The sequence below is a fragment of the Rutidosis leptorrhynchoides genome, unplaced genomic scaffold, assembly GCF_046630445.1.
Source record: "Rutidosis leptorrhynchoides isolate AG116_Rl617_1_P2 unplaced genomic scaffold, CSIRO_AGI_Rlap_v1 contig170, whole genome shotgun sequence".
Classification (NCBI taxonomy): domain Eukaryota; kingdom Viridiplantae; phylum Streptophyta; class Magnoliopsida; order Asterales; family Asteraceae; genus Rutidosis; species Rutidosis leptorrhynchoides.
In genome coordinates, this window is record NW_027266419.1 from 8274 (window position 1) to 35048 (window position 26775).

The 26775-nt window shown below is 38.3% G+C and overlaps 6 protein-coding genes and 1 pseudogene across 6 annotated transcripts; 2 read left to right on the forward strand and 5 right to left on the reverse strand.

Annotated features, from left to right (window-relative positions):
* Positions 1–1970: 1970 nt before the first annotated feature.
* On the reverse strand, positions 1971–3508 carry LOC139881545 (rac-like GTP-binding protein ARAC1). The gene is made up of 7 exons (XM_071865998.1): positions 3410–3508; positions 3028–3115; positions 2826–2935; positions 2667–2730; positions 2332–2396; positions 2182–2247; positions 1971–2072 (listed from the first exon to the last, which is right to left on the reverse strand). Exons 1-7 carry the CDS (start codon positions 3506–3508, stop codon positions 1971–1973), a joined length of 594 nt encoding a protein of 197 aa, XP_071722099.1.
* Positions 3509–5105: 1597 nt separating this feature from the next.
* On the forward strand, positions 5106–9082 carry LOC139881547 (beta-galactosidase 13-like). Its single transcript, XM_071866000.1, is given in 22 exon segments — positions 5106–5231; positions 5327–5422; positions 5501–5613; positions 5702–5742; positions 5774–5892; positions 5973–6116; positions 6207–6339; positions 6342–6406; positions 6486–6503; positions 6506–6532; positions 6535–6583; positions 6671–6732; positions 6734–6958; positions 7061–7242; positions 7344–7453; positions 7600–7705; positions 7805–7913; positions 8002–8049; positions 8051–8113; positions 8230–8375; positions 8484–8832; positions 8936–9082. Coding segments are annotated over 22 exon segments (2478 nt in total).
* A 649-nt stretch (positions 9083–9731) lies between these two features.
* Positions 9732–12677, reverse strand: LOC139881549 (3-dehydroquinate synthase, chloroplastic-like). Its single transcript, XM_071866001.1, is given in 13 exon segments — positions 9732–9863; positions 9959–10102; positions 10185–10247; positions 10365–10384; positions 10387–10425; positions 10428–10486; positions 10903–10943; positions 10945–11130; positions 11217–11282; positions 11284–11385; positions 11471–11621; positions 11895–12189; positions 12659–12677. Coding segments are annotated over 13 exon segments (1317 nt in total).
* A 93-nt stretch (positions 12678–12770) lies between these two features.
* LOC139881550 (probable methyltransferase TCM_000168) lies at positions 12771–14839 on the reverse strand. The gene is given in 8 exon segments (XM_071866002.1): positions 12771–12970; positions 12973–13030; positions 13032–13106; positions 13229–13369; positions 13371–13501; positions 13600–13723; positions 13725–14027; positions 14762–14839. Coding segments are annotated over 8 exon segments (1110 nt in total).
* A 1222-nt stretch (positions 14840–16061) lies between these two features.
* On the forward strand, positions 16062–19917 carry LOC139881551 (cell cycle checkpoint protein RAD17-like; annotated as a pseudogene).
* Positions 19918–20171: 254 nt separating this feature from the next.
* Positions 20172–21840, reverse strand: LOC139881552 (protein POLLENLESS 3-LIKE 2). Its single transcript, XM_071866003.1, has 4 exons — positions 21667–21840; positions 21365–21577; positions 21122–21277; positions 20172–21038 (listed from the first exon to the last, which is right to left on the reverse strand). The coding sequence occupies exons 1-4, from the start codon at positions 21838–21840 to the stop codon at positions 20172–20174; spliced, it is 1410 nt and encodes a 469-aa protein (XP_071722104.1).
* An 844-nt stretch (positions 21841–22684) lies between these two features.
* LOC139881553 (uncharacterized) lies at positions 22685–23726 on the reverse strand. The gene is made up of 4 exons (XM_071866004.1): positions 23484–23726; positions 23054–23132; positions 22884–22971; positions 22685–22778 (listed from the first exon to the last, which is right to left on the reverse strand). Exons 1-4 carry the CDS (start codon positions 23724–23726, stop codon positions 22685–22687), a joined length of 504 nt encoding a protein of 167 aa, XP_071722105.1.
* Between the last annotated feature and the right edge of the window lie 3049 nt (positions 23727–26775).

The following is a 26775-nucleotide window of genomic DNA, read 5'->3' on the forward strand; positions in this document are numbered from 1 at the left end:
ATTTGAGAGTGATAACAATGATACATACATGAGCTAAAAAGTGGCTATGTGATGCAAAACTGTGTATTGAAATTGTGGTAGCTGCATGTGCCATGCCAATTAGTGTTTTGTTTCCATGAACATGCATTTTATGCTTGCTCCGGTTTAATGCTGCAGAATGAAATAGAGGCAGCCAAGAAAGAAAGGAAGGTAGAAAAGAAACTGGAGAAGAAATGCGATAAAAAGGAAAAGCGACATGCTAAGGAAAGTGGTGACATTGAAAGTAAGAAGCACAAGCATAAGAGAAGGCGCGAGGAAGAGAGGAGCCAAAAAGATAAAGTAGCAAGTGGCTATGAAAAGAGAAGAGAGGATGAGGTAGACTCTTTGGAGAAGAGCTGCCTGACTGAAGATGGAGGGCATAATAATCCTGTTGGATCCCAAAATTCTACAGACAGCACTCTTAATAGCAGCAATAAACGACAGAAGTTGACCATCTTGCCTCCTGATGTCAGGCATAATTCTGGTGAGTCTATGTGCATTAATTGCTTCCTTCTTCCCTTGGAGGAAGTTGTGTTTCACTTGTTGGGTATTGTTTGTTGCACGGCACTGATTGCCTTTCTTCAAACTTGTAAAGGAAGCATTTTTCGGATAAAATTGCCTACCCCAAGGCAGAAAGATCCCAAAGTTGTTCTACCCCAGCATAACTCTCCTTCGATAAAGACTAACGACGAAGCTTCTGTCCGAGCAATTGATGAACCCACTCCGATTCCAGTAGATGAACCCTGCTCTACTTCTGAAAATGCAGGGCCTGCACCGGCTATCGAACTTGGCAATAACAAGCCATCAGTTGTTTCTGCAAAGCCACCATCGAAATATAGAGACCTGTTTGAGAATTGGGTACCAGCTCAACTTATGCCGGACGACACGGATCTCGATGAGAGTTGGTTGTTTGAAGCAACGAAGAATCAGAAGAGAAAGTCGAATGAAGAAATTGAAGGAGATGGTGTTTGCAATGCTGGTCTCGTCTCAGGCTCTTATCCGTGTGCCAAATACCTACCATCGGCTGAAATATGTGCTTTGCCTTATGTGCTACCCTATTAAAATTGTTCACCAGAGAGAAAGAGCTCAACATGGAATCAGGCCTTCACGCCTTTTGCTGCGGTAGTTTGGGCTTCACACTAAATGAATGTGCGATGATTCTGAGGGATACTTGGAGGAAGATAGTTCTCATGTTAGAGATTCTAGAAGCCAATTTTTTGCACTTTTGTTGTACTAGGAAAGTGAAATTTCATCAATGAAATCATTATTACATTCAGCTTCTTTTGTACTACTAACTAGACAACCACCTTATCTAAAACTTGTTCTGTCTTCCAGTCAAGACCAGTTTACTTTGCCAAGCTTACTTTCAAATTCAAAAGCTAAATGACAATTGATTAAACCGGTTTACAGAAATTCTTAACCGAACCACCGAATTTCAGTTTTATCATTCATCCAATTCGAAAACTAAACCTACATTTTAGGCCCCAGGAATAACAGTGCCCACTTTTCTTGTTTACAGTTTACCATGTCCATTGATGATGTCAGACAGATGATTTCGACAAACTTAATAAAATTGAGTTCAGAAAACAAAAAGAACAGACCAAGAAATCTTAATAATGATAACAAAAACCAGGAATGGAACATATGACAACATGATCAAAGTAACTAATAACAAGGTTTGAAATATAGTTGCGCGTTGCTAATGATTAAAGTGGCAATCAAAACCAAATATGTTGATTAGGGATTACAACAAATTCCAAGAGCAATATGAAACTAAACAACCCCATGTGCTCTTCAAAGAGATATCCCGAGTTTTGTCAGTTGAGATGTGATGGTCGGTGAGGCCTTCAACATTTTTTTTGCAAGAGATAGCAAAAACACAAGAGAAAAAGAGGAATTACTGGTAGATAGAGCGAGGATCGTCGACATTTCTTTTGTACACCTAGAATGAATCATAATATGGAGCAAGCCTTTTGTGCTTTGTTCTTCTTTTCCTTCGTCTTTGGCGGTTGAAGGACCACTCTGATGGCTGCATCAAAAACTCCTTTCACATTCTGCAATGATGACACAACCACAGGAAATCAATTCCATTTATAGCTGCTGATGACATCGAAAGCATACATTTTTTTGATACAAATACAGAGCATATAGACATAAAGATACCTCCTGGGTCTTGGAACTGCATTCAATGTATGCTGGTGCTCCAATCAGCTTCCTCAACTCTTCTCCCTTGAAGATAACAATGAAAAAGTAAGAAACAAGTTAGATTTTCCAGGAAAGCAAAAGAGAGAACCAGAGAAGAAAAAGAAATACCTGAGCTGTAGATATTGGCACAGCCCCAGGATGGTCGATAAAGAACTGCTTATCATCACGAAGATCTGCGAATATAGATGTATATTAGCTCAATGTACGTTCTTGGTTTGGGTATAAAGACTTATGTTTTTCTATGAAGAAAAGGAAATAGACGACATGAACAAACATTCTGATGAGTGAAGAATAAGTACTTCAACAAGCATGTGCAGGATACATATCAATGATCAAGTTTCAAAAGCAGAGTAGTTGCACATTGACGCTACAGGACTGGGACAAACAAACACCCATAATCTATTTACCATCTGATATCAATTAGAAATAACTGAAAGCCTTACCAAGCTTTGTTCCAACAAGAACAATTGGGACACCAGGTGCATAATGTTTCAACTCTGGGATCCACTGAAGATGGAAGCCAGATAAAGGATTAATCAGCAAAACAAAAAATTTAGAGCGTTGATTTCTTTTTTTTTTTTACAGGAAAAAGAAGCACTGACCTTCTTGGAAACATTTTCGTAACTAGCCTTGCTAATAAGAGAAAACGCCAGTATGAAAACATCTGCCCCACGGTAACTCAGGGGTCTTAATCTGTTGTAATCTTCTTGTCCTGTGGTACACAACAAATTCCAATCAACAATGTAAGAAAAATTAAAGTAAAAGATGATGTAACAGAGAACGAAAAGAGCATCTGAAATATACCAGCAGTATCCCATAAACCAAGATTCACAGTTGCCCCATTGACAACCACATTGGCGCTGAAATTGTCGAAGACAGTGGGCACATAATCCTGTTAGTCAAGACAGTATCAAGAAAGTTTGAGATCAGTATTTTGGCATATCCTATTATCCTTTGTCCAACGACATTATATCTCGAATCTAAATAAGAACAAAAAAGTAACTGCATAACGCACATATGTATTAGTTGTCTATAGATAAGAAAATAAAATCTTATCCCACAATTGTGTTCAACTACTCGGATCAAAACAGGTCACACAAATGCTGAAACTTTCATCATTTATTCAGATTTGTTCCACAATCAAATGACATGTAAGTGCCAGAAATAATCAAGCTTTGGAATTTACCGTGGGGAAAGTGTTGCTGGTGTAAGAAATGAGCAAGCAAGTTTTACCCACAGCACCATCACCGACAGTGACGCACTTGATAAACCTCGAAGCGCTCATTTTTCTTCTTCAAAATTATTCTCTTTTTATATAATCTTCAAATTGAATTAAAAAAAAAATGCAAAAGAAAGAAAGAATTCCTCAGCCTCAGATCTTAAACACCTGAGGACGTGACCTCGATCATATAACAAAACAAATTTTCTCTCAAATTCTTCCAAAACTGTTCTTCAATGAGCCATCTCTGTGAAAATTCAAAATGGAAGATGAAAAAAACAAAAAGTGGAAAACTTTAACCAAACCACAAATTAGAAATGCGAAGAGAAAGAAAGGGTATGAGAGAAATTAAGAAAAAAATGAGAAAAAAAAATGAAAAGGTAAAATTAAGCGAAAGAAAATGCTTACCCTAGAAAAAGTTGAAATTTTTATTAGAGATGGGGATAAAAGAGAGTTGAGCGTAATGAAATTGGTGATATAATTTTGGCCGGGAAAATTTGCTGTTGAAGCGTTCGCTCCAATTCAACCAACCAATCTATTCTTTGCCAAGAAACTCCTTACCTCACCCTAGTCTTTTGTGCTTTTTTTTTTAATTTTTTTTCTCTCTATTTTCACATTTACAAATTTGAGATTTTTTTTTTTAATAATTTTAGTTAATTCTTTTTTAAAAACAATTATGGGTAAAGAAGGAACTTTTTTTTTTAATGTGTACATGGAACTTTTAATAATTTCTTGTATCAATTACTAATTTTTAAATTAAGGTAATACCGCTGGGATATCTTATGACCACTATAATTTGTTTGATCAATTATAGTTTTGCTTAATTGATATTTTTTTTTTGAAAAACTTTTATGAGAGACTACTCATCCAAAATCCGCTCTTCCAAAAATCGAACCCATAATCGTTCGATGGAGTAAATGTTTAATCATTAGTTCATGTCTTGATGTTGATACTGTTTTATTATCGATTTTAATTAAAATTAACTAATTTTTTATGTCAAAAAAAAGATTAGGTAAATCGATTAGGTAATTTTTTTTAAAAAGAAAGAGATTAGGTAATTGTGTATATATATATAACTAAAGTAGGAAAAAAAAGAGATAGTTAATGTAACGTTGCATTTCAAGCAAAACACTCGGATGAATATTTGAAAAATCTTACTACCATTTCATAAAGTTGAGAGTTTGGAACGAGATATTAATCCATGATCGGCGGACATATTTGAAAAAACTGACCTTTAAAAAATTTGAACTTAGCAACTGAGGCCAGAAGGCTAGTCAAATCGGCCCTTAGGTAAAGTTAGTGGGCCTGGTTGAACAAATCTGATATAGGAAATGACTCGTTTGAACAATTTTACAATGTTTATAAAGTGACCAAGTCAGCATCAACATGGTGAAACTGAGAGACTCTAGGATTTTGTAAATTTGTCGACCAATGAAGCAAAAATTAGTAAAAAAATAATTATTGGCTCCAATTTTAACTCGCAATACATTTTTCCTAGACTTCAACCAGAAAAATTCAGCCGGTCATTTTCTGTCAAAAAACATTCTCCGATCATAGTCAATCTTTCTTGCAGAAATTCTAATCAACCCTAGTTTCCCGTTTCCTGTAAAAACAATGTCAGGACTGAGCCGGGGGCCTGTAATTTGCCCTCGCTTCTTTATTTATGTTAGTAGCAGTTGTTCATGGTCCGACGAAGGCGGTAACTTACGACGGACGATCGTTGATGATTAATGGAAAGAGAGATCTCTTCTTCTCCGGTTCAATTCATTATCCTATGTTTCCTCCGGAAGTAAGTTTCAAGTGTTTTTTTTTTTGCAGCAATTCCTAATACATTCTTTACCAACAATTAATGGTGATTGCTCTAATTTTTAATTTTTTTCTTAGATGTGGCCAGATGTTATTAAAAAAGCTATGGAAGGAGGGACAAATCTGATTCAAACATATGTTTTCTGGAATTTACACAAGCCGGTGCAAGGCCAGGTAACAAAATTTAATACATACCTATCAGGATTTTACAGGGAGTTGTGTGGGAGTTGACCATTGTTTGGAACTCTTCAGTTTAATTTCAATGGAAGTATAGATGTGGTGAAATTCATAAAGACGATAGGTGAGGCCGGTTTGTATGTAACACTGAGGATTGGTCCATTCATAGAAGCAGAATGGAATTTTGGGTATGTGAGTCGGTTTATGCGCGCCTCAATTTTTTCGAGAAATAAAAAATGATAAACTATATGTTGTTTTCATGGTTCACTTGAGCAGTGGGTTTCCATATTGGCTGAAAGAGGTTCCAGATATTTTTAGTTTATTTTGTCTGTCCACTGCATTTCCTAGAAGCCCTTTGCATTTCCTACGTGCAGTATCATATGCAAAAGTTTGCAAAGATGATCATAGATATGATGAAAAAGGAGAACCTATTCGCTCCTCAAGGAGGTCCTATAATTCTAGCTCAGGCAAGGGGATCGAAAATTCGAAATGTTAAACTCAAAGAGGTTTCTGCAATTTGTAATTGAACCCTTTCTTATTTTGGCAGATTGAAAATGAATATAACAATATCCAACTTGCGTATAAAGAAAATGGGGCTCGATACATCCAATGGGCGGGAAATATGGCTGTCGGACTAAAAGCTGGAGTTCCGTGGATGATGTGCAAGCAAAGGGATGCTCCTGATCCTGTGGTAAGCTCCCGGCTTTAGAGGTTTGATGAGATATTTATTTATCGTACTTCACTAATTAACGAGCGACTTAAAACTAATATTTGTCTGTAGATGAACTCTTGTAATGGGAGGAACTGTGGAGACACTTTCACAGGGCCTAATAAACCAAACAAGCCAATTCTATGGACAGAGAATTGGACTGCTCAGTATAGAGTATATGGGGATCCGCCATCTCAACGTGCTGCTAAGATCTTGCTTTCTCCGTTGCTCGTTTTGTCTCGAAAAACGGAACTCTCGCCAATTACTATATGGTAGTGTATTATTTTTATGCTGTTTTGATTAATTTGTAGGTATATATGCTGTCTTACAGGGATTGCTTATATTTTGCAGTACTATGGAGGAACAAATTTTTTGGAAGAACAACTTCATCTTTCGTATTGACTCGATATTAACTCGATATTATGACGAAGCTCCTATAGATGAATTTGGTTAACCTCTGTATCCAAGAGTGTTTAGTTTTAGAAAATTTCCTGAGATACTTACTAACCAAATTTGGTCTCTTTTAATTTGTTAAGGTCTCACAAGAGATCCAAAATGGGGACACCTGAGAGATTTACACGTGGCATTGAGACTGTGTCAGAAAAGCTTTGTTTACGGGACAGACCACAGTGGAAATGTTGGGCGAAGGCCAAGAGGCACGAGTGTTTGAAAAGACAGGGACCAATGTTTGTGCTGCTTTCTTGGCTAACAACCACACTAAACTTCCTGCAATGGTAAATTTCAGGGGAGCTAGTTATTTCTTGCCAAGACATTCTATTAGCATCCTTCCTGATTGCAAGACCGTCGTCTACAATACCCAAATGGTAATATTTAACAACCTGCTCTCATTCTTTTTCAAATTTTTCCAACTTTCAGGGCACCATAATGAATATTTTTAGCTAAATATTGTTATGGTAACGAAACAGATGGTAGCACAACACAGTTCAAGGAACTGGAAGAAATCAGAAAGAGCACACAAGAATCTCCAATGGAAAATGTCCCCAGAAATAATTCCTACAATAGATACATGTTCTCTAAAGGCAAGTAATGCTATTGAACACTGGAATGTTACGAAGGATACTACCGACTACTTGTGGTACACTTCTACGTAAGCTAACATCTTGTCACCTTTGCTTTTGTATCAATCTTCTCTTCTCTTTGCAATGTTCTATAAAATTTCGGGGCTGATTGGTTTTCGTGTTTTAACTTCATCGACGTCGACGATCAGGATTTGCCTATGAGGAAAAATGCGTCTCCGGCCCTTCAGGTTGCAAGTCTAGGACATTTGATGCATGTATTCATAAATGGAACATACGTGGGTATTGCCTTTTCTCCTAATCTCCCAATCTTTTATAAAGTCTGATGAAATTTGCAGAGAAAAATATGTATCTCTCTCAACATATTAATCGTGTCTCTTTGTCTTGTTTGCTCACTAGCTCACACTTGCAATATACTTGTTTGAGAGGTTCTGGACATGGAACCTACATAGAGAAGAGCTTTGTGTTTCAAAAACCTGTAACCTTGAAAGAAGGGATCAATCACGTACAAATCCTGAGTGGGACCGTTGGCCCTTCCTGTAAGTCTAACCATCTCTAATTCCTAATTCTAATGACTTAGGATCGATATCCATCCACTATTGACTTGACAAGTTATTCTCGTTTTACTTCTTAGGACAACGGAGCGTACATGGACAAGAAATTTAGTGGTGTCCATGCTGTAACAGTCAAAGGCCTTAATACAGGAACTGTTAATATGACTTATAATGGATGGGGACATAAGGTAAAGTAACTAATGTCTCTAATCTAATCACTAATTATATCAGGGATCAGTAAGCAAAGTAATTAGTAAGTGCTTCTGTTAAATGCAGGCGGGCGTAAGTGGCGAGGATATGAAGATCTATACAGAGGAAGGTGTTGGAGAAGGTAAAGTGGACTAAGACTGATGGGAAAGGAACTCCATCGCCACTTACATGGTACAAGGTATTTTAAACCCAAGCTAAAAAATACTCCGTAAAAGAAAGCACAGAAACAGATAAAATTGAAGGACTAATCTCACACGATGGCTATTCTTGAATATATTCCTGAATATATTCCAGGCTTACTTTGATAGTCCTGAAGGAACAGACCCAATAGTTCTGGATATGGGATCCATGTCGAAAGGCATGATATGGGTCAATGGCCATTGTATCGGCCGATACTGGGTTTCTTACAAAACTCCATTAGGAAAGCCTTCTCAAGCTACGTGAGTACATTTTTCATTTTTAACTTTGATTGTGTATTTTGCCATTGTCGGAGAATGGAGACTTAATAATAATAGTATCTGACACTCATAACACATTTTGCATATCAGATACCATGTCCCACGAGCTTTCTCGAAGGACACGGGAAATCTTCTGGTTGTTTTTGAAGAAATAGTAGGCAATATTGAAGGTATCAATATCTTAACGGTCAACTGAGATACAATTTGTGGGTACATAACCGGACTTCATCCTCCAAACGTGAATACTTGGAAGAGAAAAGATAGCATTCTACAAACAGATGTTCCAGGAGAGCCAAAGCCGCACGCTAACCTAGTTTGCCCTGACGATAAGAAGATTGTCGAGATTGACTTTGCAAGCTTTGGAACCCCGATCGGATACTGTGGGAGTTTTGATATTGGAAACTGCACTTCGCCAAATAGCTCGAAAGTTGTCGAACAGGTTTATCTTCCTTTTCCTTCATTCTTTCTTCACTTGCAAGTTTCAATTGTATATTGTTTAATTGGATTGCCGATAATTTCTTTTGCCATGTCTGTTTGTGCAGCAATGCTTGGGAAGACGCAAGTGTGCCGTACCTTTTGATAAGGATGCCTTCGGTGGCGATCCATGTCCTTCGTCCTCGAAAATTTTGGCCATCCAAGTGGAATGTGGAATCTCCAAAAAAAAAAAGATTCTCCCAGATTCAATCTAAAAAAATTCTTTTGCAGAGTGTAGATTTAGACTGCTGCAGTAAAGAGTCTACAGACATGAAGCACTTGTGGTTTCCAGGATAGCAGAGTGGTGCTACTTCCATCCATGTCAGTTTAGACCTATAAATGTAAAAAATTAAGCATAGATTTTTGTTTCTCTGTTCAAATTCTGGTTGAGGAGCTTCTTCCTTCCCCTTTGCTTCCAACTAAGAAACTCGAAATGAGTCGATCCAAATACGACAATGTTGTTCAATCTATATGGTGTAGGGTAAATATACAAGATGGATAACATTGACAATTTTTCAATGCTCTAATCGAGTTTTTTAAACATTTCAGATGTATTTTATTTCATATCAAGCTGTAATTGAGCCTGCTCGAGCAATATTTCAATGTAACAAGAAGAATCGGCAAAGTATAAAGAACATCAAAGCAAAGTGAAATTGTAAAAACCAATCTTTATTATCGATTCTACAGCATCGCGGTTTTGAATATTACAATATGCAAGGCATTTGACATCTGATCTTTGGGATAAAAGGGTTTAGACGCATCCAGACTAATGTAGGTAGTAAAGCTAATAAAACAATATGCACTATCCACAAAAAAAGGGGAAAAGAAAGGAAAAGGAAAAAAAAATATTGGGTATATTAGGAACTAGGACTTGCAAAATGCACGAAGGGTATCATCAAGGGCGTTCCTATCATAATCACCAGTGAAAACGCAATTTCCTAGTGGCCCTTTGAGAAGGATAAGCCGTAATAGGCCATCTGCCACCTTCTTATCAACCTATCACAACAAATGGATAACCGATATGACGGGAGCTAATATGGATAATTGGACTTTCAGCTTTTTGAAAAGTAAAATCAGCTTAAAAATCTTACCGCCATGACAGACTTGAACATTTCCACAGTCATCATTGATGGTGGCGCAGTTGGCAGATTAGCCTGCTTTAGAATGCTGTGAACTCGCTTAACAATTGAATCGTCAATCCAACCAAGGCGGTACGACATGTCAACGGCCATGATCTGAACATTAGAAGAAAAATTAATTTAGTTTAATAAAGAAGGTCAAATGTTTGTTTGTATAATTCACAAGCAGATGCATTACGGTTCCAGCTGCAACAGCTTCTCCATGAAGCCACTCCCCGTAACCAAGACCGGTTTCTATTGCCTGAAATGATAAACGGCAAGTCGTTGATCAGACGGACTAAGATGAAGGGTAATAAACTTTCACAAAAGCAAACTCATCTAATGTGCAGCGATAAAAACAAGTGTGAGATTATCTTACATGGCCAAACGTATGACCAAGTTCAATGTAGCACGGAGTCCACTTTCCTTCTCATCAAGGATACCACTTCAGCTTTATTTTCACAAGAACGCTTAATGGCATAGGCAAGTGCACTTGGGTCCCTGTAATTTTGGCAAAGAGAAAATAGCTTATAATTCATTTGTCAAACAACAATAGCAAGGCCAGAAGTGGTGCTAAATGGTCTCTGCCTGAAATATGTTAAAGGGCCCACCAACTTCAACATAGAGAGAAGGAAAAACCACAGTGATTGTCCATGGGTTTACGTCTCCATTCATTTCTTTTAAATTAAAACAGCCAACGTATTCACGTCATATGAGATGCCTGGTCAATAAGAGGATCATATAGAACCCAACCTCTGTTTTTTAGTAAAAAATTGAAATTGGTTATTTTATTTCAAAAAGCTCAAAATTAGTCCTTATCTAGGAATCTTTATTGTATGAAAGAAAAAGAAGAGACATACATCAAATGGATGGATGTGCTCTATTAAAAACAGAAAAAATGGATGGATGGTTCATACCTTGCCATCAAAGCATGCATATTCTTCTCTTGCCACTCAAAGGAATTCTGCGTCCCTTATAAGACCATACTTAATGACTTCTGCAAAGCCTGACGCCAGCTCTCTATCTGGCAACGTGCTCAATGTATCTGTGTCTACAAGCACACACTGGGGTTGGTAGAAAGCACCAATTAGATTCTTCCCCAGGTGGTGGTTTATGCCAGTTTTTCCTCCAACTGAAGAATCCACCTAGAATGAGACGAAGAAAGTAAGTATTAGTCTCCAAAAACGAACTAGGGAAAAAAGCTCGCCCAGAAATTGAATAAAGACAATACCTGAGCCATTACTGTTGTTGGAATCTGAATGAAATTAACACCACGTAGAAAAGATGCAGCAGCAAAAACCGCACATGTCACCAATCACTCCACCACCTAGAGCAACAAATGTGCATCTTCGATCCAACCTTGACTCAATAGCCTTATCAAAGACTTTCATAAGAGTGTCCTACAAGTAAAGGTACACAATCAGTGTCATGTCGATAGCCAATGCACTTCAGAGATAATCATATGCACAATTAACAGAAGCATACCATGTCCTTGTACTTCTCACCATCTGGTAGAATCACACTCTCAACTGAAACATTATGATTTCTCCTTGTCAAAGTATCGACTACTTTATCAAGGTAAAGTGGTGCGATTGTTTCATTGGTGACCACGAGAATTCTCTTCCCATGAACATGCCTGTTAGTGTATAGTAATTATAGAGAGTTTTTATAACAAACATGATTGATCATAGAGGCAATTAATTATACAATTTGTTCAGGACCCAGACCTCCAAATTCAACAAAGCCTACTTTAAGCATTGAAACAGACAATATGAATTCAAACTTGAGGAATGAGCAGCCAATTCAAAGACGAAAATGATGATGACTAAGAAAGCAATAAATTCAGCTCTTGTTCATTTCCCAGAACTTAACCAGACAATACGAAATCAAAGGGAAAAAAAAAAATGACCTTTGAATCAAATCGGGTTGGTGAAGAAGCCCGGATCCTATATATATCGGGTAACTACGATCACCCAAATCGACGTCCACGACGGTCGGAGCATTCTGAGACCCCACCGGCATGTTCACAACCGAAGCAGAATTAGCACAGACAACCTCTCTATTTAGCCTCACCAACACTCTTCGATTGAACCCAGAAGAGCTCAATCCACAACCGCCACCCAGCGATGACCGAAGAGAGATTGTATTATTAGGCGTTTTTAAACCGGAGAGATAAAGCTGAAAGTTCGGTTTTAGATGAGAAACTGTTGATAGAGAACGCGTTAGCTGTAGCTGAAGAGGCTGCCATTGGAGGGTCGAGTCAAGGTCTGGAGTTGGTGGACGGGAAGAAGATGTTGTACATTATATAGTGTTCGTTGTTTTGGATTTTGGTTGATGAAGAACAGAACACAGAAATTTGGAGGTAGGTGGTGATGGGGGATTTTCTCGTGAGAAATTGAGGTAGGTGGCACACGTTTAAATTATCGTCTCGTAGCTTAGTCGATTCGATTCGGTTTGGTTGGTTTTTCAATCGATTTTATTGCTGGTCGATTAAAAAAAAATTCAATCTAAGTTTTAAATCGGTTCGATTTTTATAGGTTCGTGTAAATACATCAGTTCAATCGATTTCGGCAGGTTTGAACCCATCCAATTTATGGCCAATCAATCTGTTTTTAACCTCGACCGATCTCCGTCGATCGATTTTCACTTACCCTGAATGTGAATCTATCAAACCGTCCTCAAAAGATTGCATTTGTTCGAGCTTTTATTTATTGAATAGGATGATATTCTTACATAATTATAATCGGTTGGTTCGATTCGATTGATTCGATTCACGAAAACATAATCATTTCCTAATCAAAGATACAACAACAAGACAATGCACCACCTCCCTTGTATCACAAGCGATGATTTCAGTTAACCTTTGAAACAACCTGTCCATAATTCCCTGTCCAAAATGGCTCTGAAACATGTTCTCATTCACAGCCCTAATTCCCTTAGCCAAAACAAAAGCTAGCTTGGCTCGATCGAGCCCCGATCCGCAGTCCAGGGCATTGGTGTAATTTCCAATCGGTCGATGGTAAAGCATCCTTGCTCCTCGATCAAATGCTTTAATGTCTTCTGTATATGCTTCATGGTATGGTACATTGTAACTATCTAGCATCTCCTCTTCAATTACACCCTATATTCAACAGAAATGGTAATTGTTGAACTTGAAATTAGTTTTATGGCTACTGTGAGATACCCGAGAAGGCCTCAAAAAGAATTACTATATCCGACAATTTGTAGTACCATAATACATACCTCTGCTACTAAATCTTGCAATGCCTGTGCTAGGAAATCCCAGAGTAAGCAACTTTCTTCCGAATCAGGATCTGATGTCCTCCTGCATTTGTAAGTTAAAACCATGCGCCCTCCGGGCGTTACTTCTATGGCACGCTGAATTTAGAAATGTTACGAAATCCTTTTTGTACTGACGGAAATATGCTTCAATAACAGCAGACGGTGTCGTTTTCGAAATGTAAATCTTTCCTTTGTTCATCAGGGGATTTGATTTGTCACTCAGTTCTGGGGTACCTTGAGGAACAAGGAAAGAAAAAATTGTAGCTAATTACTTGCAATTCATGAATTCCTAGTCAGAAAAAAATACCGGTTAAGATTTTTTGTTGAAATACGTAGAATTAATAAATTCCTAACCTGTGAAAGCCAATGCAGGCTTGAAGAAGAATGCACGAAATCTAAGCTTTTAGCAGTAAACAGCCTTCCGTAGAAAGAGCCAGGTACTCCTCCAATGTATAGTTGGTACGAAATCTGGTCCATTCTCTCTGCTTATCTTATTCCGAAATGCAGGAATAGATTCAAACACCGTGTTAAAATCATTTACAGCAAGATCATTCAAAAACACGTTGAATTCTGGTGTCGATTTCCCTATTTCACGGCATGTAGAATGAATGATTCGTGTAACGATAGAAATTGGTGTCAGAGCGTTAGGTCCGGAAGAACATCCGAGGTCTGCTATGGTGACGCACACTGGTAAGTCTGTGTACGAGAAATCTATAGCTACTTGTTCTAGAATTGGCCTTGTATTCGTCAGGTGAACGTTCTGCATTGTAAGAAAATATAAAAAGTTTAAATTAAAATAGTCAAGTCAAATCTAGTCATTCGTTTCAATAAAGAGTAGTATATATAAAATGATGGAATCCGAAATCTAAATGTTGAAAGTAGCTAGATATTATTCTTGGAAGGATCAGATGCTCGGGCCTTGGTATTGAGATTAGAAAAATAAACATGGTTAGTAATGGACTAAAGTAAAGCTTTTAGGCGGTCGAGTCGAATCATGTCAGCTTATTAGAGTGGTGAGAATCGACATTCTCTTCATGAGCGCCTTGACCCCTCATGCCTAAAAAATCTTGCCTTTTTAGCGAGAAGAATTTTTTCTAAAACCTTTTCTATATTTGAATTTTGTCAAGAACAAAGACTTTTAAGGTTTAACAAAGACTATTTCTATCGGTGAAAGGGAATTAAATTCTGATCCGTGACTGTACTAATCTCATCAATGCACTTGAAGAATTTCAATCACATTGGATTTTTTACATTTTTATTTCCTGCTCTTTTGCTTATACTAGCAGAAATAATAATCGACTCACTCATTCCATCGCAAACTTTAAGATGAATGGGCGGGGATGATTGCCGATTTTTCTATATCACAAAAACGTTTTGGAGGGAAATTAGGTAAAGTCATTCTGTCTATTGTAATAGTCCTTAACAATCTTTTCTACAAACACACATTCCGGATCATCTCAGACCAAAAATGAAAAGATGTACTGAAGAGGTTACCTGGAAACCTGAATTCTTGGCATAGCTTTTCTCTCCGACGCCTCCATTCATGCACGGAACTCTGCTCTCTTTCTCCATCTCTCCCTCTCAAACTGATATTCTCTAAAGAGTACTCTCCTACCCTTTATATATAAAATGGCTCAACTACAATGTTTATTATAATATTAATTAAATTAAATAAAAAATATATGACAGGAAAATAATTTTAAAAGATGGTTTTGTCCATTTCTTTTGCAGTTTATTTGCAGGCTGACAAATAAGTCTATTTTTTTTATTTCATTATTCTGCCAATCTGGTGGAAAAGAATCCTTGTCTTCAGCATTTGTCCTACATACTACTATGAGGCAATGAAAAAGATTCCATATGCTTATTTGGGAACTGAAAAATAATGATTCTCATCCGTAGATCTTTGTAATTTATTTCTGGAAGTCACTTCTGATACAAAGAGTTCAAAAAGAATATTCTTCCTCTCATGTAAGTTTTACTTCACAATTCACATCACTCAAAATCTAACAAGAAGAATTTCTAAGAATCCATATTCTCTTGCACTATTATACGCATGCGTCAAATGTTTACCTCTAAAAATAAAATAAAAATGTTTACCTCCCAAGTCATAACAAGTAATTTCTTCGAAAATCGATTTCATAATGCTATCTATGTCTCTAATTATTTTGTCACATCTCGTATAGAAAATGTGACAAATGATTTGGGTATCTTTTAATGCAACTTTATAGCGAACGTATTGTTAAGAGTGGTGTTTATTGTAAAACGACGGTTTGATAGTGCTTTTTTAAAAATACTGTTGTTTAAGTGCCGTTTATTTGATTTTTTTAAAAAAAATTCGGTATTTTCGATTTTATTTTGGTGGAGACAAAGGTATGTGACATGTTAAATTTTTATACGTCAAATTACATGTGTTACAAATTGATTGGTGTATTAGTTGACAGGATATGATTTGTTGGCAGAAGTCAGAAGGATATATATGACTGTTAAAAAATCTGAAGTTTTTAAGCTAACGAAAAAATGATAAGGACGAAAAGAGTGTCTCGAGTGAACTACGAGGGATGGATATATGGGTTGACTCAAAATTCATAAGCAATCCCATGGATATAGCTTCTCATTCCATTGCCATGCAACAATGGGCCAAGTAATAACCAAAAGCCCTGATTAATGGCCCATATTGGACTTTTTTAATTACTTAATTATCAAAGCTTCTCAAGGACACTTCTTCTTCCGCAAATGCCCGCGTATATTATTAACCCGCGAAATCTCCTAAGTTGTGATAACCGGAAGTAGTGATATGGGAAGAGGAAACTCGGTCGTCGTCTTATCCTCCGACGACGATGAAGATTATGATAGAAATGGTGGTAATCGATCTTACGTCAAGCGAAAATCGAAGTTATCCGGCACTCGGACGAGCCCTAGACCGACTAAGAAGCCTCGCGTTTCTGGTTCAGCTCCTCGATCGCGATTGTGGAAACAATCTAGTTCTGTTGATGCGGTACACTTAACACTTCATTTGTTGTTCGCGTACTACATTTTAGTTTTGATTCATTTCATGGTATGGTGGTGCTTGAAATGTATTTAGTTAGTAGTCTATATTGAAGGTATTACTGATGCAATTCTTCAACCTTGTTCTCTTTATTTATAGCTACTCGATGGTGTGCTACTTCTGTATTTTGTTGGAGAATGTTCAGTGATATTAGTGATATGATGTTGGAATCGGCTTTAATCAACAGTTCTATTCGTGTAGCTGCTACTACTGTCATGCTGCTTTTTTAACTCTTGTTATCTGGGAATGTCAGTGGAATTCGAAATGTTGAAATCAGTTTACGTAGTTCTGCATATAGTAGGTTTAAAGCTATTGAATGGCATGCTATTGATGTGCTTTGTTAGACCATGTCCTGCATAAGTGTAGAGAGTTGAACTTTTGGTATTCTTTGATGCAGATCAGATTGTCTTTTGAAGATTTTGACGAGGTTTGCGATGGGTTCAAGGTACCTGCTGGTATGCTTTGTGCAATTTTTTGTTCTTGAATAGATTTATAGCAAATTATTGAATGCACTCAGACGTATATATTCTAGTACTCTTTCCACTTCGTTTTTAATTTTGTTTCATCAAGTTGACTGAAACATGATTTAGGTACACGAAGGAGAAGTACTAAAGAATTGGGCTTATGGATTGATAAATACAAACCCAAGTCTTTTGAAGAACTAGCCGTTCACAAACAGAAGGTTGGGAGTTTATCTGAACAGATTACACATTTATGGATCTAAGATACTACTATACTTACTGATTCAGTCCTTGTTTGGCAGGTCAAAGAAGTCAGGACGTGGTTTGAGGAAAGATTGAGAATGTCAAAGGTATATGACATTTTTTAATGAAAGCTAAGAGTGCATGTAACTATAGTAAATTCGTATTATCTATACCCCATTTTTGTTTTTGCTTGAAAGAAAACTTGTCATATTTATTATTTCTGTGCCAATGAAGTTTCATTAATTATATCCTTTCTTGTTGCAATTTTTGTTAACTATTTGCAGGATGAATCTGGTAATCGAGTTCTTGTCATGAGCGGGCCCTCTGGAGCAGGGAAAATCTGTAGGTCGGCCGATCAATGATGAGTTGTTTTTCTATTAAAATATGACGGTACCCATTGAGCTAAAAGCATTGACGATGCCAATTAACATTTATGAACCTCCACATATAACTTTGTAGGCAACTATCCATGTGATTGCATCTCACCTTGGAGCCAGGATATGTGAATGGAACACCCCTATACCAACTGTTGGCAGGAGCATGTGCATAATTCACAGACTGGTAATTCTCCCACTCCTGTTAATGAATAAAGAATAAAAAGCATAGTAAGGCACAGATTGAACAGCAAGATAAAAAAACATTAGAGTCATTGCCCATGTTTATATATGTATATAAAGAAAGAAAGTATCTCCTCTCAATTGTTCTACTTTCTGAAGATTCCTATATGCCTTTTTGCATGTACTTTTGCTGCTAGGGGTACAGTACACGTCTAAGTTGGATGAATTTGAGAATTTTCTGGAGAAAATAAGGAAATATGGACTGTTACCTACATCCTTTGCCGAGGGTTTGAAGTCATCAGTTATACTCGTTATTGATGATCTTCCTTTGACAAATGGAAGGGCAGCTTTTGAAAGGCTTCGAAACTCCTTGCTGCTTCTTGTGAAATCTGCTAGGATCCCTACAGTCATGGTGGTAACTGACTATGGTAAATCAGATACTGGAGACCTCCCTACACGGTACTTTGATGAACTCCAATCATCACTTGAGGGTGCTGGTGCTTGTAAGGTCACTTTCTTGAACAAATGAGCTGTTGCCCAGTGGCTTATTGTTCCGAATTATTATTTTAATCGCTTCTCTCTTTTTTCTTTTTTTTTCTTTTTTTGGAAATCTCAGATTTCTTTCAATCCCATCACAAATAATTCCGTCAAGAAGACACTTTCTAGAATATGCAGACAAGAACATTGTAATGCGTCACCAGAAGAGATAGATCATGTAGCAAAAGCTAGTGGGGGTGACATTAGAAATGCAATTACATCTTTCCAGCTCTTATGCCTGAAACTCGATTTCATGCTTAATATTTCTGTAGCCAGTCCTACTCTGGATCCTAGCCACTCAGAAGAAAAGCAAGGCAAAAGTTTTTCTTTAAAGTGCGGCAGAGATGAAACGCTTTCTCTGTTTCATGGCCTGGGAAGTTTTTGCACAACAAAAGAGAGACTGAATCTACCATTATAGTAGGTATGTCTTGATTTAAGTTTCTATCACTCATCACACCCGCTCTCATTGGCTCTTATTTTATCTAATGCCTATTTGCGTATGATGCAGACAAAGATGCATTTCTTGTCCGGGACGATCTCACCAGATTCCATTAAAAATGGATACTCCAGAGAAGATACTGTGTCAAGCACACGGACAAGCTAGACCCATAGCCGATTTTCTGCATGAAAATGGTATTTCATTGGTCTAGTTGCTCCTCCATTCCAGCATGACTCTGGCTTGCTTGTCATAATCCTGAATATATATGTTCAATGCAGTTTGGATTTTATAAGCGAGGAAGCGATAGACGATGCATGGGCGTGGCATCATATTTAAGCGATGCTGATTTTGCTTCTTGCTTCGTCACATGGGATTCTGGGTAGATTTTACGATGCCGAGAACATTCTACAGTCATCTGCTGCTTCAGTTGCAGTTCGTGGGGTGTTGTTTGGGAATTGTCACCCATTGCCTCCAGTTCTCTTTTGTGCTTTATGTCTACATTTTTTTATGAGCTGTGATATTAAGTATCATGTGCACATGATAATGTAAATCTCTGATATTGTAGGTGGCATGCTATTCGGAGTCCAAAACTTTGGCCTGTTGAGCGATCATCCTTGCACAATAAGGTGGGTCCAATAATTTTGATAATAACGCTGTTACTTTTAAGACCATTGTTTACATTATGGAATCAGTTTTTGAAATCAGTATCTGATGTGTGTATGACTTTGCCATTTCACATGGATATGCAGAATGAGATGTTAAAGCAGAGATTTGGTTCCATTTGTGGATCGAGTTGTTCGGATGTATCAGTTATTGCTACAGAGTATTCTCCCATGTTGAAATGGCTCGGGTATAGAGCAACTGGAGATTTAGAACTTGATTCCTCGTCACATAACGAGGAGCAAGAAAATGAGGATGACGAAAATAGAAGATTGTTGAAAAGTGCTCGTCTCGATGATTTTGTTGTGTAAGGACCTGAGCAGTCGTATAATATTCCCTAGTCATCACTACTCCAAAAAAAGAGTTTAGACTAGAACTGGATGTAAATATAAAGGGTAAGCCAAAGCATACATTTTCCCCTAGTGTTTAATTAATTCGAGGCTATTGTCCTTAATGTATGTTTTCGGGTATTTTGTCCCTCATGTTTATACTCCGTTACTAGTTGGTCCATTATCACTAACAGCCGTTATTTTTTACTCACATGTATTGTCCAACTGACTAAACTGAGTAAACAAAATCAAACCACTGAGTTTAGATTTTTGACCACTTGGATCAACTCTGTTTACAGGTCGACTCGTTTGATGACTAGAGTGAAACCACGTGCTCGTGGAACTTCTGGCCGTGTTGGGAGTGGCGGTGGGATTTAGGAAGACGATGGTGGCTTAATTATCGTTTAATGAATCGGGTTAGCTCCCAGAAATTTCGCATAAGTTTGACGACAAAGGTGATACTACTAAGAAGACAATACTGTATGGGATAAAACTGATTCTTTCATTATTATAAATGAATTGAATTGTAAAATAACTCAGCACGGTTCGATTTAGAGAGATAAAGTTTATCTCCAAACCTAAATCTAGAAATAAATAAAATTTTAAAAAGCAGCTTAGCGACTCTACTATGATTAGTAGAAGTATGATCTTTGCAAGGCTGATCTTGGAATGAGCCGCCTCTTCTTCTCGACCTTCTTTGGGAAAATCTCAGACCCACCATTGTCAGACTTTCCCTCCAAAACCGCAGCAATGATTGCCTCTTCGAAGTCTTTGTTGTCTGGTAACAACATCTCTGTCAGTTTGTCTTCTTCGGGCATAAGAGATAGCTTTCTTCGAGTTTTGCTCTCAGCTTTTTCCAGTTCCACTCCTAATGGCTTCACAAACTCTCCCATTACCTGCACTTTCATCGAACCAGCAGCATTTCCAGACCTTGTTCTCTTAAGAGTCTCATGTAAAACTTGTTCTTTAGTCGAATAAAAGGGCGGAGCATTAATGCTCAGAGAATTCGTGCCGACTTGTTGAGGAATCCTCTGGATATTATTAGAATTCATGTTCTCATCTGGATGTTCAACACGAGACTGCAAAATTTTCGGTTTTGTCGGCAAAGAAGGGACACTACTAGTATTAGTAGAAGTATGATCTTTGCAAGGCTGAGGCTGCCAAATAGAAGAAGAGCCAAGGAAAGCATCAAAGAGTCTTCTTTGCTCGACTCGGTCTCCTCCTCCTTTACTCATCCTTTCAGATTCAAGATCCTTAAGCATTTGCTGTGCCCTTTCATACGCCTTGAGATGGGAGTCGACTCCCCTTGGTCCGTCCGCAACGGCTGGCTTAACTTGCCTTAGCATTTCTTTAGCCTCTCCAATCCTTCCTTGCTTCATCAAGCAAATTCCCAAATTGCACATCTTGTTGTTGTCTAGGCAAATCGAAAGAGCACGTCTGTAAGCATCTTCTGCTTCCACGTAGTTGTCTTGCTGCATCAATGCCCAACCCAAATTCCCCTGAAACAACAAAATTCAGTTTATTCCCTAAACTTTAATTTCATCCAGTTTTGTCCTTTTAATGAACAGAGTACAGTATTTACCAGCAGCCGTGTCGCTTCTTGTTCGACAGAGACCTGAAACTTCTTCCCTTGTGATCTGGCAGTTTTCGTTCGCTTCCCGTTAAAAGCTAGACCTTTTTGAATCAGAAACAATTTGTGTTTCAGTAATCCAATCTGATCATCCAATCTCCCACATCTCTGCAATCAGACAGACTATCATCAATTAGAAAACCGATAATCGAATGAAAGCAGAACTTAAATTAATGTGAGATTCATTTCACCAACCTTGTAGAGATCCAGAAGAATATTATCAAGGGACTCCTGAGCTTGATCGGAGCACCGACTGCGTAACGATTTGATGGCTTCAATTGCTTCACCTGCTCTGTTCTGTTGCTTCATAACAATGGCCATATCTTTCAAAGCACTGTCAACTCTGTCTCCGGCATTGATGGCTGCCCAAAACAATGGTATAGCTCTCTCCGGATCCTTATCCACCAACTAAATTACCAAAACCAAAACCAAAACTCACATTAAGGAAAATGAAATGAGGAGAAAAGAAAAAAAGTAAGAAATTGAGTAGGACCCACCTGCACATTTTTGGCTATGACATAAGGAGTGTCTCCAATTGGGACCTTGTGTAAGGCATGGAAGGACTCGGATCTCGTTCGCGACACGCAGAGCGTCTTAGCGGGCGATGATGGAGCCGATTTTGTTGGCCTGAAACCAGGAGCTGCTGCTGCATTCCACATATCTTGCAACATCTTCTTCCAAACACAATCGGGAGGGATAAAATTAAAATCTGTTAGAAATCACAGTGAAGATGCCAGATATGTCGAGAGCGAGAGTGATATTTAGAGAGAGAGAGAGAGAGAGCGGAGAAGAAAAGGTTGCGATTTTATAGAGAGAGTTTGGGGTAAATAATTTGAAAAACTTTCGACCGTTGTGGATTTCCCCTTAAGGAACTAGCCGTTGGACGGAGTCTTGGATCGATTAGTTAATTTACCATTTTAGTGTTGTGGGTATTTTATAATTATGCCCTTCGGTATATAATATGTCCATTTTCGCCCTCTCTTCTTCATTATATTTTCATTTCAATCCCATCAACGAACTGGGTGGTTGCAAATGCAATGGTATTTTTTTTGTTCAAGCTGATCTCGAATTTTTTGGTGGAACTTAAGAATTACAAAATCGAATCAATATCGATCCTCAACCATGTGGATTTTGTCTAAAATCGATTCAAAATCGCTATTCCAATTAACAATTCAAGCTTTGCCATACAAGAATATAGGTCAGTTGAAAAAAAGAAAGAAAGAAAGACGAATATAATATAGCTCTCATAATTTTTATTTCCACAAGTTTGATGTTGCCAACCGATATTACATTTGCTCCTACAATATATCTGGAAAGCAATTGAGCTTCGAAGCCTTTTTTACATATGTTTTTCCAGATTCCAGACCGATAATCTCTTCCCTGGACTGGAAGCAGTCAAGTTAATTCAAAAACTGCTGAGAATCTAGTCAGCCGAAGAAGATTCCAAAAAATAAGGCTTGTAAAACCCATATGTTGTTATCGCCTTATCGGCAACTTCAAATGATCACCAGAATATCAATTTGGATTCGAGCGCCTTATTGTAGTGTTGAATTTACTCAACTCCTTCGACTGGGGACCATATATTGCCTTAATTGTGTCGACACAGCTACTGCAAGTAATATTGAAGAGCATCAGCCCCAGTTTAAGCAATTGAATCCCTGATGATGATTATTTTAAGGAAGGCAGAGGATACGTATATGAACTATGAACAAACCTGCACGCCTCTTTATTGAATTTTTTCTTCTCAGTTCCATATAAGGATTTGAATACATCAGGCTCCACACGGCAAAAATATGGACGATCTGATGAACAAACTATTTCAGAATTTTGAATGCAGAGAGAGATAGCTCGCTAGAAATATGATCAAGTGAAATGAATGATTGCCTGAGTAAATGGAGCATTTGCGTGAACTCTTTACATAGTGTATACACCAACCATCAGTTCCTACTAGACTTCTGTATAGCTAAAAAAACATAAAACCCCGAGAAAGTGATTATTAGATTCAAATAAAACGATGGAAATAATACACACTATTAAACAATGCAGAGTTTGACAATTAACCATCCACGTCATCCAACTTTAACGCTCTGATTTCCACACCATTGAAAGAAAAAAAGTCATCTTGCCTCAAAATTCAACTAACTAGGACTAGAACAAACGAACAATAATTACGAGATTCCACCAGCACGTAACGGACGGAACTGAATTAGATTGATTAATCGCACTTGACTCGTATGCCTAACCCAACCCACATAAAAAGAATTTAACAAAGGGGCATTCTATCAAACAGGTTGAGGGTATGAAAATGCCATACATCAACGTCAGCAGGGTCAGTGAAGATTTCTTCAGGAGTAGCGAAAGCTGGGCCCTTTTCGAGTTTGCAGCAGGCGCCACAACCTTCCATGCACTGCCACACCGGATCTTTCTTCACGGCGGCGCCGAATCCGACCGAGCTTCTACTTCGGCGGCTCGCCTTAGCTGATACGTTCAACTTGGGCTTGTTAGAGCCGAGGACAGTGCAACCAGGCAGTAGCACAATACTAGTTGTTTGAGACATTTCGAATGTAATGTAAGATGAAAATAGATACCGGATAGGTCGTTGGCCGTTATTATTGTTATAGTTATTACCGTTGAGGCCGAATAATAATATAAAAAAGAAAATATTCGTCAAAATTCGAAAAGAAATTATTCCTATCGTGAACTCAGTGGGCCAAATTGTGGCCGGAGGAGGTGGTCATGGGCTTCTATCTCTTTATTTAGACCCATTAAAAGCTAGACCTTAAACGATTTTTAATCGATTTTAACATCAAACCGAGTTGTAGGCTGATTCAAAGCTGGCCGAGTTATAGTTTCCTTATTCAAACCCTACAACTCGGTTTCATGTTAACAAGGCTACAACTCGGAAACTATTACTCCGTCAGCTTTGAATAAGCCTACAACTCTGTTTCGTTTTAACAAGGCTACAACTCGGAAACTATAACTCGGCCAGCTTTGAATAATCCTACAACTCGGTTTGATTTTAACGAGGCTACAACTCGGAAACTATTATTCCGTCAGGTTTGAATAAGCTAAAACACATATACGAAAAGTCAAACACTTCAACCTTTAAAAAAGAAAAAGAATGGCTCTCCGCCGTCCGCCACCATAACCACAGTTCCTGCTGGCTGTCTTCTGGCGGCGCCTCTCCTCTGTAACGGCGGCATATGAACCTCCTCCTCGGCTATCCAATTACACCCTGGTTCTCCAAGAACAATCCGAACCCCGTTACATAAAAAATCCTAAAGAACCCAAACACGTCTCCACCGAAGTTTCCTGTTGCAACCGCCTGAATATCCACCACGAGATCCTCCGACAGATACGTGAGGAGAAGGACCTCGAAAAAGCCTCCCTCTACGCTCGGCAGGCTGCGGCCAACATATACTGTCGCTTGTCCATATCCTCGGTGGTCGCGGTGCTGAAGGCGCTGCACGAGCAATCGAAGCACGCCGATGTCCTCCATCTTTACCGTTACGTCACCAAGGCAGGTATTGTCCCCAGTAATTTTACCCAATATCTGGTCATCAAGTCTTGTTGCCATATTCATAGGCATGCTTCAATGAGTTGATCAACGTTCTCGTAGTCGCAAATTCTCCCGGCAGTAGTTTTCGGGCGTTGGTTCGAGCATTGGTGGACAGCGGGAAGCTTGACGTGGCCGTCAAGTTAAAAGAGGTCTATGGCGTCTATGGCTCCCGGGGATATCTATGGACACCGGACCCCACGTTTACGAATACTTGATCGAAGGTTATGAAAATAATGGGATCTAGATGGAGCCAAACTGGTTTCCGACGAGCTGGATGGAGCGCGGAAGGGGGACTTGATTCGGGACTGCTTTCACAAGGGAATGGACAAGGAGGCTATGCCGTGCTACCATGAGAATTTTGCTACTTCAATTGAGACTTATAGTGCTTGACGCCTTGCTCATGAGCGGTAAATTTGAGGACGAGGCGTTGAGGTTCTTTGAGAGGATGAAGAGCGAGAACAAAGTGAACTCGTGGAGTTTTTTTAGGTTGTGGATTCACTACTGCAAATAAGAGAAAGTCTCGGATGCACTTAAAGTTTTCAGAAACATGGTTAAAGATCATGCCTTCGCACCCGATATCGTTTCGTTTAATGCTATGGTTTATCAACTCTGCAAGAATAACATGTTGGCTGAAGCAGAGGAGCTTTACGGAGAATTAAATTGTAGAATTCAGCCGATTGAGAGTACTTATACATTGTTGATGGTATACTGTATTAGGGAAGGCAGGATTGATGATGTAGTTGCATATTTTCACAAGATGGTTGAGTCCAGACAGAGGCCACATTTTTTTTGTATATCATGCACTGAGTAAAGAGCTTCGCGTTTTTGGGGAGGAGGATCAGGCAAGAGTTATCTTTCATGACTTGATGATGGACAAGGTTGAGTCGGGTCACGCAAGCTGGTCGTATAATGAATGTGTTGGTGGATCGGATGTGATATATTCGCTTTATAGGCCAGATGCATTGGAAGACATTTATGATCCCGACGGGGATGACATGCCAGAGGAGAAGGAGTTGGGTGTTATTGATGAATGTTTTTGTTTTAAGATTGCATGATGTGCTCGAGCGCAGTGGGAAGCTTGACAGATAAATAATAACTACTTGCATCGTGTCAATTGTTATTTTGCTCTTCTGCTTTGTTTGTTTGTTTGTTTTTTACTCGCAGGAAACAAAATCTCAAATGCTATTAAACTGCTTAATGTTATTTTGGCTTGCTTATATATATATATATATATATATATTTGATTTGATATCATCGAACATATACTGCATTTTGCAAAAGGAAACCCATGACCATGCCACATTAGTGGAGAATACATTGTTATTCAAATGCATTTGTTCTCTGTTGTAATTATGATTGATTTGGAAAACATGTGGAGGCGGTTTACAGCATCCGGTAGTTTGTCTGATGAGCATTTCATATTCTACAATTGGCAGCGGGAAAAACACAAAAGATTAATTAGTGCATGTGAAAGTTAAAAACATTGAATTAGCCAATAACTGTATTGAATCAGAGACTTACTGCAGTAGACAAATTAATTGAAATCACTCTCCCTTGTTTAGCTGTATCAAATGATTTTTTTATTTTTTTTGAAATGCAGAATGTATGGCTGCCTGGCATGCAATTTCATGATCAAGAAGCATGGAGGAGCGACGCATTATTCTGGAAGGTGACTACAGTATCCTTATACATGATTTACTAGCCAAGGGTCTCAGCTTTACAAGTTCTGGACATTGGATCAATCGGATTAAAGAAGCATCGCGATTTTTTGATTTATGTTATTTCTCTTTTGTTAAACAAGAGGGCAATAAAGTGGCTGATTGTTTGGCCAAAACAAACCTCCCTATCTCATCTAGTTCTATTTCATTTTTATGTCTGAGCTACCCAGGTAGTTGAATTTGTCCAATTGTACGTTGTTAATGAATGAATTTCAGTTTGGCCAACTTAAAAAAGAAAAAAAAAGTGCAACAGGCCTGCACCGTAAACTCTCATTCCCAGTTTTTTTTTAACAATTCTCTACATATGTGCCCTTTCCTATGAGCCAAAC

Excerpts from the sequence above, each read along its gene's own strand:
- LOC139881553 (XM_071866004.1), bottom strand. The coding sequence starts at position 23,726 with ATGTCTCAAACAACTAGTATTGTGCTACTGCCTGGTTGCACTGTCCTC. Across the intron at positions 23,133-23,483 it reads CTGACCCTGCTGACGTTGAT|CTATACAGAAGTCTAGTAGG; the intron begins GTATGGCATTTT and ends ATGTTTTTTTAG. Across the intron at positions 22,972-23,053 it reads CAAATGCTCCATTTACTCAG|ATCGTCCATATTTTTGCCGT; the intron begins GCAATCATTCAT and ends TTTGTTCATCAG.
- LOC139881552 (XM_071866003.1), bottom strand. The coding sequence starts at position 21,840 with ATGTTGCAAGATATGTGGAATGCAGCAGCAGCTCCTGGTTTCAGGCCA. Across the intron at positions 21,278-21,364 it reads TTCTTCTGGATCTCTACAAG|AGATGTGGGAGATTGGATGA; the intron begins GTTGGTGAAATG and ends GTCTGATTGCAG. Across the intron at positions 21,039-21,121 it reads AAGAAGCGACACGGCTGCTG|GGGAATTTGGGTTGGGCATT; the intron begins GTAAATACTGTA and ends TTGTTGTTTCAG.
- LOC139881545 (XM_071865998.1), bottom strand. The coding sequence starts at position 3,508 with ATGAGCGCTTCGAGGTTTATCAAGTGCGTCACTGTCGGTGATGGTGCT. Across the intron at positions 3,116-3,409 it reads CCAGCAACACTTTCCCCACG|GATTATGTGCCCACTGTCTT; the intron begins GTAAATTCCAAA and ends CTTGACTAACAG. Across the intron at positions 2,248-2,331 it reads TGCCAATATCTACAGCTCAG|GGAGAAGAGTTGAGGAAGCT; the intron begins GTATTTCTTTTT and ends GTTATCTTCAAG.